Source organism: Piliocolobus tephrosceles, chromosome 21, assembly GCF_002776525.5.
Source record: "Piliocolobus tephrosceles isolate RC106 chromosome 21, ASM277652v3, whole genome shotgun sequence".
Classification (NCBI taxonomy): Eukaryota; Metazoa; Chordata; class Mammalia; order Primates; family Cercopithecidae; genus Piliocolobus; species Piliocolobus tephrosceles.
The window spans coordinates 4,508,666-4,517,615 of record NC_045454.1 but is presented as its reverse complement, the minus strand read 5'-3'; the positions used below and the strand labels follow the sequence as shown (position 1 = coordinate 4,517,615).

The following is an 8,950-nucleotide window of genomic DNA, read 5'->3' as shown; positions in this document are numbered from 1 at the left end:
CCGGGGAACGGGCAGGATGGCTGCCCAGACGAGTGGGGCATCAGTCCTGGCCCCCCAGGTCCTCCAGAGTCCACTGGAACTGATGGTGGGTGAGCCCAGCTCCAAGAGCCCTGGCCAGTGCTTCTGGGGGCTCCCCTACGAGGAGGCAGCAGGGCCCTGAGGGGCCCTGGCTCAGCTGCGTGAGCTGTGTTGCCAGTGGCTGATGCCCAAGGCCTGCTCCAAGGAGCAGATGCTGGAGGTCTTGGTGCTGGAGCTGTTATTGGGCACACTGCTCCCGGAGATCCAGGTCTACGCGCAGGAGCAGTGGCCAGACAGTCCTGAGGAGGCCACCGCCCTGGTGGAGCGGCTGCAGCAGGAATCAAGCAAGGGGAGGAGAGAGGTGCCACAGTACGGCCAGTGCAGGTGCGCGGGCAGCTTTGAGTCCTTCCACGATGCTGGCGCCCCCTCCCCTCCTGCTGGGCGGGGCCAGGTGTGGGGATGTGCACGTGGCCCTGTCAGGCAGGCCCAGAGTGCTGGCCCGTCCCCTGAGTGTCTAGCCCGCCTGCTGAACTTCCTGCTCCAGGCTCCAGAGGGCACTGGGCATCCAGGGCCGTGGAGGAGATGAGTGGGGATGACAGCCCACCCACCGTCATGTCTCCCAAAGGCCCTCTGTCTGGTGTTCTTTGTGTTCTCTAAGGCACTTACCTTTTCTCTCCTGTTTTAGGTCACAGGCGCGAGATGGAGTCCCCAGGAGGGTGGAACCTGCAGATGGCCCCAGAGGAAGGCCGGGGCCTCTGCAGTGTGAAGACTGCCACGAGGCGCCCCTCTGAGGGGGCTGTGTCTGGAGGCTGGGGGGCCTGGGAAGACTCCACGGAGGTCCCAGGGGAGGCAGGGGACAGCGAGCGGCAGCAAGCCACACTGGGGGCGGCGGACGAACAGGGGGGCCCCGACAGGGAGCTGGGCCCCGCAGATGGTGGGCGGGACGGGGCTGGGCCCGGGGAGTATGTAGACTGGACGTTGCGCCCTCCGCCTCTCCCAGAGGAGCCGGGCTGCCGGTGCGCGGAGTGCGGCAAGGCGTTCAGCCAGAGCTCCTACTTGCTGCAGCACCGGCGCGTGCATACAGGCGAGAAACCGTACACGTGTCCCGAGTGCGGCAAGGCCTTCGCCTGGAGCTCCAACCTCAGCCAGCACCAGCGCATCCACAGCGGCGAGAAGCCCTACGCTTGCGGGGAGTGCGGCAAGGCCTTCCGCGCGCACTCGCAGCTCATCCACCACCAGGAGACACACAGCGGCCTGAAGCCCTTCCGCTGCCCGGACTGCGGCAAGTCCTGCGGTCGGAGCACCACGCTGGTGCAGCACCGACGCACGCACACGGGCGAGAAGCCCTACGAGTGCCCGGACTGCGGCAAGGCCTTCAGCTGGAACTCCAATTTCCTGGAGCACCAGCGCGTGCACACGGGCGCGCGGCCACACGCCTGCCCGGACTGCGGCAAGGCCTTCAGCCAGAGCTCCAACCTGACTGAGCACCTGAAGATCCACGCGGGCGCGCGGCCACACGCTTGTCCCGACTGCGGCAAGGCCTTCGTGCGCGTGGCGGGGCTGCGGCAGCACCGGCGCACGCACAGCAGCGAGAAGCCCTTCCCCTGCGCCGAGTGCGGAAAGGTTTTCCGCGAGAGCTCGCAGCTCCTGCAGCACCAGCGCACGCACACGGACGAGCGGCCCTTCGAGTGCGCCGAGTGCGGCCAGGCTTTCGTCATGGGCTCCTACCTGGCGGAGCACCGGCGCGTGCACACGGGCGAGAAGCCCCACGCGTGCGCCCAGTGCGGAAAGGCCTTCAGCCAGCGCTCCAACCTGCTCAGCCACCAGCGCACGCACTCGGGCGCCAAGCCCTTCGCCTGCGCCGACTGCGGTAGGGCCTTCCGCGGCAGCTCGGGCCTGGCGCACCACCGGCTCACGCACACGGGCGAGCGGCCCTTCGCCTGCGCAGAATGTGGCAAGGCCTTCCGCGGCAGCTCCGAGCTGCGCCAGCACCAGCGCCTGCACTCTGGCGAGAGGCCGTTCGTCTGCGCCCACTGCAGCAAGGCCTTCGTGCGCAAGTCGGAGCTCGTAAGCCACCGGCGTACGCACACGGGCGAGAGGCCCTACGCTTGCGGCGAGTGCGGGAAGCCCTTCAGCCACCGCTCCAACCTCAACGAGCACCAGAAGCGGCACGGGGGCCACATTGCGCCCTGACCCGAGGACGCGCCTGAGCGGGAGGTCGCGGACACGCGGCACTGCGGGGTCCCGGGCGTGAGTGCACTGTCTGCTGGCCCAGCCTTTTTCGGGCCACCAGTGCAGGCGCCCTCCTGCTGGGAGTGCAGGGGTGGCATTGGGCGTGGGGAACCCTGGCTGCACAGTCCCTTTGACAGTAACCCCACCGGCCACCCAGACCTGGCTGGGACATGTGGGATGGGCTCTTTTTTTTTTTTTTTGAGGCGAAGTCTCGCTCTGTCGCCCGGACTGGAGTGCAGTGGCCGGATCTCAGCTCACTGCAAGCTCCGCCTCCCGGGTTTACGCCATTCTCCTGCCTCAGCCTCCCAAGTAGCTGGGACTACAGGCGCCGCCACCTCGCCCGGCTAGTTTTTTGTATTTTTAGTAGAGACGGGGTTTCACCGTGTTAGCCAGGATGGTCTCGATCTCCTGACCTCGTGATCCGCCCATCTCGGCCTCCCACAGTGCTGGGATTACAGGCTTGAGCCACCGCGCCCGGCCGGGATGGGCTCTTGACCTCAGGGAAGGTAGTAAGCTCCACTTCGGCGAGAGGTTCGTCCATGCAGAGGTGGGCAAGAACTGGGGTCTCCGACAGGTGTGGTGGTCTCCTCTGAGAACTGTGTGAAATTGCTCCGGCAGGGAACAAGGGCAGGGTGGGGTGTGAGTCCCCTCTTCTCCTTCCTTCCACCCCAGCGAGAACGGAAGTTGTACGCGGGTTTTCTGTCTCCGGCCAAGGGCTAGGAGGTTTAGAGGCCTGGCGCTGGGGACCCTGAGGGTAGCAGGAGGCCTAGGGCGGGGGAGAGGAGCGGAATTCTGTCTACTTCTCTGTCCTGCCTCGGTTCTCTCCACCGTGGTGGCTGGGATTCGTTTTAAAGGATAACTCTGTCCCGCTTGACACACTGCTGGCTTCTTGTGGAGGCAGCATCACATCCACAGGCCTCCAGTTGGCGCCACCCGGTTCTTCTCTACTGGGGAGCAAAGAGTCCCTTGCACGTGGACCTGTGCAGCGATTCGAGTCTGTGATGTGGCCTACCTCGAGCTGGGGGTGCAATGCAGACAGGTGGCTTTACCAGATCCTAGGAGCTGGGAAGGGGGCTTGAGTCTCTAAAGGCTGAACCATCGTGGTTGCTGGAACTTTGAGGGGGTACAGAAGAGACAGTGTTTTCTCTCTCTCTCTTTTTTTTTTTTTTGAGATGGGGTCTTGCTGTATTTGCCAGGTTGGTCTTGAACTCCTGGCCTCAAGCACTCCTCCTGCCTTGGCCTCCCACAGTGCTAGAATTACAGGTGTGAGCCACCACACCTGGCTTCAGTTCAGTATTCTTATGTGCCACAAACTCTGGGTTGCACCAGATCCAGTAGCCATGTTGAATCTTCTGGGTCCTAGGGCCCAAGTGGCAGCTTGCTTTGTATCCAGGACCTGCCATATGGACTTCTCTTGTTCTGAGCTCCACAAAAAATTGTAGATGGTACGTGGACTGGATAAGCACACTTGAGTGTATACATTGTGTCCAAAATCCAGAAGCCCACCAACCATTGTTCCCTTTTCCTAGTGGTAGATAGTGCGTATTTCAACAACTGGTGTTCTTAGAAGGGGCTGTCCTAACAGGCTGCAGAGACCACTAGGCACTTTACCAGAAGGTGGACCCTTAGCATGCATTTAACTTAGTTGCCTAAGGTACCCGCCACTCTGTGATCCAAGTACCTGATGTCGTCCATATAGTGGATGGGCATGATATTCTGTGGGAAGTCAGAATGATCAGGAGCTACGCAGGGATTATGACAGAATAAGAAAATTGTGTCTGGGCGCAGTGGCTCACGCCTGTAATCCCAGCACTTTGGGAGGCCGAGGCAGGTGGACCACCTGAGGTCAGGAGTTCGAGACCAGCCTGGCCAACGTGGTGAAACCCAGTTTCTACTAAAAAATACAAAAATTAGCTGAGTGTGGTGGTGCATGCCTATAATCCCAGCTACTTGGGAGGCCAAGTTAGGAGAATCGCTTGAATACGTGAGGCAGAAGTTGCAGTGAGCCGAGATCGCACCACTGCACTCCAGCCTGGGTGACAGAGTGAGACTCCATCTCAAAAGAAAGAAAAGAAGAAAAGAAAAGAGAAGAGAAGAAAAGAAAGGGAGGGGAAGGGAAGGGTTGCATAACAAGGTTGGGGAGTTAAGAAAAAAAAAAGTTGCAGATTTAGTCCTGCCAAGCAGAAAGAAGATGGTTTTGGTGGTCCTTGCATATTGATGGAAAAAAAACATTTGCCAAATCAATAGTTGTTGAAAGAGAATCTCAGCCAGGTGCGGTGGCTCACACCTGTAATCCCAGCACTTTGGGAGGCCGAGGCAGGCGGATCACGAGGTCAGGAGATCGAGACCATCCTGGCTAACAGGGTGAAATGCCGTCTCTACTAAAAATGCAAAAATTTAGCCGGGTGTGGTGTTGCACACCTGTAGTCCCAGCTATTCAGGAGGCTGAGGCAGGAGAATAGCTTGAACCCGGAAGGCAGAGGTTGCAGTGAGCTGAGACTGCACCACTGTACTCCAGCCTTGGCAACAGAGCGAGACTTCGTCTCAAAAAAAAAAAAGAGAATCTTCAACCTTCCAAGTAATCCTGAGCCTTTCTCCCTAGTAGAAGCAATCCTTCATTCCCTGAGGGTTAAAACGTTCGGATCACCTCCTTGTTCCTGCTGCCAATCAGGACGAATCCAAGTCTCATCTCTGGCAGGTAGGCCCTGTTATTTGAGCTCTGTCACGTCCATCTTTCATCACCAAAATCAGAGAGGCCGTTTCAATGGCTGCAACTCCGAGGGCCATACTGCTCTTCAGAGGACTGCCACTGCAGCAAGTTTCAGGGATACAGGTGCCCCAGTGACTAATGTATTTCCCAGTGCTTTTGTAACAAAGATATCCTCCTGGGTACTCTGTGTGTGTACGTGATCTGGCACATGCTGAATGTATACGTTAAACCCACGTCAGCGTTTCCTGTAAGCTTTTGGATTCCTTTCTCCAAAATTCCTACTCTCCCTGGACCAAGGGAGTTCTAGCAATTCAACCTCATTGAATTTGGGCCACCATTGAGTCCAGGTCTTAGTCAAGCTGTCAGACAAACTCAGTATCTTTCAAGCTGCACAAGCTTACATCTTAAATTGAATCTTTGTAAGTCGTCTCCCGTAGATAGACTTGATCCAGTCCACTGTTGTGTCCCATCCTCCTTGATCAATTACCCTTAGATGCCGTCGCCATCCTTGTTCCCCAGGTTTATACCAACTACATGAATGAAAACCTCGCAGTTCTTTGGAAGCATAGTAGTATCTCTTGGGAGTGTATTTCACACTTGTCCATTTGCAGCATGCCAGACTAGTTAGAACTCTGGGGGGATAAGGGGTGGCTGGAGAGAATGGGGTTCCGTTTACGAGGCAACTGCAAGATTCACACGTGATACCCAGTTTACAGACCCGGGTCAGTCCCCAGACACATGGCCCCTCAGTTGCGGGGAAAACAATCTTTTTTAAGGAAGAACCAGTCCTGTGGCAAGAATAGACAGTGTATCTTCCTCAGAGGGTTGCTGCTGTTTCCCTGGGGTGGGGGTGTGGCAGGAAATGTTCAGATTTCTCAAGAATTCAGAGAGCCTGGCTCTGAGCTGGGGATAATCCCCAAATACACGTGCAGTTTGGTGTGACAGGGAGGGGCTTACCGGGCTTCAGCCCTGGCACTGTCCACTTGACCTCAGCAGCTCCAGGCAGAGTGGGGAGAGCTCAGGGTCCCATTCTAGAAGAGGATCCAGCACTGAAATGCGGATGAGGTGGTTTTAGCATCATTTTATGACTCGTTGTTGATTTAGTTTATTAATTATCCATGATTATTGATCATAATTGTTGCTGAGCATCCCGAGACCTCAGAAGTTAGCCCTTTGCCCTCACCCCATGGGGGCCCTGCCCTCGCCTTCCGGGAAGGACAAACACGGGAAGAGGTCAGTGTCCGAGCTGCCCCTGCCACCCTCCCTTGGGGCCTCATCGCTCAGACGCTCACCCCAGATACTGCACCGGAGTGAGCACGACCATCATGTCCATGCTGGTGGCCTTTCTCTTGCTCTGGGGTGAGGCCTCCCGGGGTCTGGGTCCCTGGGGCGGGAAGGGGCTGGAACGGGAGCCTCACAGGGGCTGTCTCCGCAGGTCTCCCCATGGGCCCGGTGACAGAAGCAGCCACATGTGAGTGCAGGGCTGAGGTCTGGGAATGGTGGGCCCAGGCCGTGGGTGAGCCCTGTCCCTGTGGCCCTGAGCTGATCCCAGCCACCCCTTGCAGTTTATGAGACCCAGCCCAGCCTGTGGGCAGAGTCCGAATCGCTGCTGAAACCCTCGGCCAATGTGATGCTGACGTGCCAGGCCCGCCTGGCGACCCCAGACTTCCAGCTGTTCAAGAATGGGGTGGCCCAGGAGTCTGTGCACCTTGACTCACCTGCCATCAAGCACCAGTTCCTGCTGACGGGTGACACCCGGGGCCGCTACCGCTGCCGTTCAGGGTTGTTCACAAGATGGAGCCGGCTGAGCAAGCTCCTGGAGCTGACGGGGCCAAGTAAGCTGGGGCATGAATTGGGGGCCAGGAGGCAGTGAGTAGGTGACTGACTGGGGGCCTCCCGTCCTCCAAGTCACCTGATGTCTCTGAGCCTCAATCTTCCCATCTGTCAAATGGGATGATATCTGTGCTAACCCCAGAGTGTTGTGAGGAATAAATGGTTGTGTCCCCAGCAGGCCCGGCATGCCATACAGCTCCCATACACTCCTTTCTCTTGCTGTACGCCTTGTTTCCACCAGTGCCTGGCTGCCTTTTCCCAGCAATGCCCTCCATCCCTGTCTCCCTCACATTTTTTGAGGATGGGGCCCAGGTTCTGCTGGGCTTCCTGTGTCTCCCGTGTTATGCAGAACCACTCTTCAACTCCACCCCACCCACAGAGTCCTTGCCTCCTCCCTGGCTCTCAATGACACCTGTGTCCTGGATCACACCCGGCCTGAACACAACAGCAGTGTGCCGAGGCGGGCTTCGGGGTGTGACTTTTCTGCTGAGGCGGGAAGGCGACCATGAATTTCTGGAGATGCCTGAGGCCCAGGAGGATGTGGAGGCCGCCTTTCCTGTCCACCGGGCTGGCAACTATAGCTGCAGCTACCGGAGCCATGTGGCAGGCGCCCTCTCTGAGCCCAGCGCCACCGTGATCATTGAGGAGCTTGGTGACTGTGGGAATCATCTCTGGGAGATGCTGGGGAGGGGGTTACCGGGGGCATGACCACATTGACCTTGACCTCCATGCGGAATGCCCCTGTCCAGGACCAGGTCCAGGAAGCTGGCCACACAGTTGCTTGGGTCTGATGGTTGCAAAGGAGTTTGGGCAGAGGATGCCCAAAGAATGGAAGGGTGGGCCGGGTCCCGTGGCTTATGCCTATAATACCAGCACTTTGGGAGGCTGAGGCCGGTGGATCACGAGGTCAAGAGATTGAGACCAGCCTGGCCAACATGGTGAAACCCTGTCTCTACTAAAAATAGAAAAATTAGCCAGGTGTGGTGGCAGGTGCCTGTAGTTCCAGCTATTTGGGAGGCTGAGGCAGGAAAATCCATTGAACCCAGGAGGCGGAGGTTGCAGTGAGCCGAGATGGTGCCACTGCACTGCAGCCTGGGTCACGAGAACGAAACTCCGTTTCAAAAAAAAAAAAAAAAAGAATGAATGGAAGGGTGTTCCTGGGGCTGCCACCTGGAGGGCAGAGATCTGGGGACTGGGCAGAGGGCAGTTCCAGGTATGGGGCAGCCCAGTAATGCTGCCTGCATTGCAGCTGCACCACCACCGCCTGCGCTGATGCACCATGGAGAGTCCGCCCAAGTCCTGCGCCCCGGCGACAAGGTGACCCTCACCTGCGTGGCTCCCCTGAGCGGAGTGCACTTCCAGCTGCGGCGCGGGGAGAAAGAGCTGCTGGTACCCGGGAGCAGCACCAGCCCAGACCGCATCTTCTTCCACCTGAACGCGGTGGCCCCGGGGGATGGAGGTCACTATACCTGCCGCTACCGCCTGCATGACAACGAAAACGCCTGGTCTGGGAGCAGCACGCCAGTCGAGCTGATTCTGAGCGACGGTGAGCCGGGGCCAGCAGGGACAGGGGCTCGACTGCGTCTCTGGGGAGCAGGAGCAGTACCAGGTGTAGAGCTTGGGGAAGTGCAGTGCTCTGGACCAGGGTCCAATCCCAACTTTACCCGCCCACCGCGCTCCCCCCCCCCCCGTTAAAGGTCCTGAACTGCCAATGGGACGCTGAGCTTGGCAACCTTCAGGCCCCACAAAGAATAACTGTGTGAACAGGTCTGGCTCAGGCCACAGGGGGCACCACCTGGCCGGGGTCCTATCCCGGGTGCCAGGTCTGCGTGGGCACTGAGGGCCTGTCCTGAGGCAGCTCCTCTGCTCGCTTGCCCTGGGCCTGATGGTGTTGAGCAAACTCTGAGCACCGGACGGCGAACCCCATGCCCAGCGGACCACTGGGGCCCCTCGGTGGCGCGGGCATTGGGGCGGTGCCCGGAAGACGCTCGGGGAGCAAATCCACTACTGAGCGGCATCGTGCACCAGGCATCAAGCCATCCACAAAACATGTCCCCGTCCCCGCTTCCCGTCTGTGTCTATAGACAGATTACTCAGAACCAGTGAAAGGTGCGTGTGAGACACCCAGGAAGGACCGGGATGGAAAGGTGGGGCGGG

General features: G+C 58.8%; 2 protein-coding genes across 2 annotated transcripts in view; both read left to right on the top strand.

Moving 5' to 3' along the window:
• Window positions 1-367: 367 nt before the first annotated feature.
• Window positions 368-2,425, top strand: ZNF497 (zinc finger protein 497). Its single transcript, XM_023197517.3, has 2 exons — window positions 368-402; window positions 704-2,425. The coding sequence occupies exon 2, from the start codon at window positions 718-720 to the stop codon at window positions 2,209-2,211; it is 1,494 nt and encodes a 497-aa protein (XP_023053285.2). The 5' UTR covers window positions 368-402; window positions 704-717; the 3' UTR covers window positions 2,212-2,425.
• A 2,441-nt stretch (window positions 2,426-4,866) lies between these two features.
• Window positions 4,867-8,950, top strand: part of A1BG (alpha-1-B glycoprotein) — a 6,251-nt gene continuing 2,167 nt past the window's right edge. Inside the window, exons 1-5 of the mRNA XM_023197509.3 lie at window positions 4,867-4,948; window positions 6,396-6,431; window positions 6,526-6,795; window positions 7,173-7,445; window positions 8,043-8,339. Coding sequence (XP_023053277.2) covers window positions 6,404-6,431; window positions 6,526-6,795; window positions 7,173-7,445; window positions 8,043-8,339 — 868 coding nt within the window. The 5' untranslated portion in view covers window positions 4,867-4,948; window positions 6,396-6,403. The remainder of the gene's footprint in view (window positions 4,949-6,395; window positions 6,432-6,525; window positions 6,796-7,172; window positions 7,446-8,042; window positions 8,340-8,950) is intronic.

Coding starts and splice junctions, on each gene's coding strand:
- ZNF497 (XM_023197517.3), top strand. CDS start 718: ATGGAGTCCCCAGGAGGGTGGAACCTGCAGATGGCCCCAGAGGAAGGC.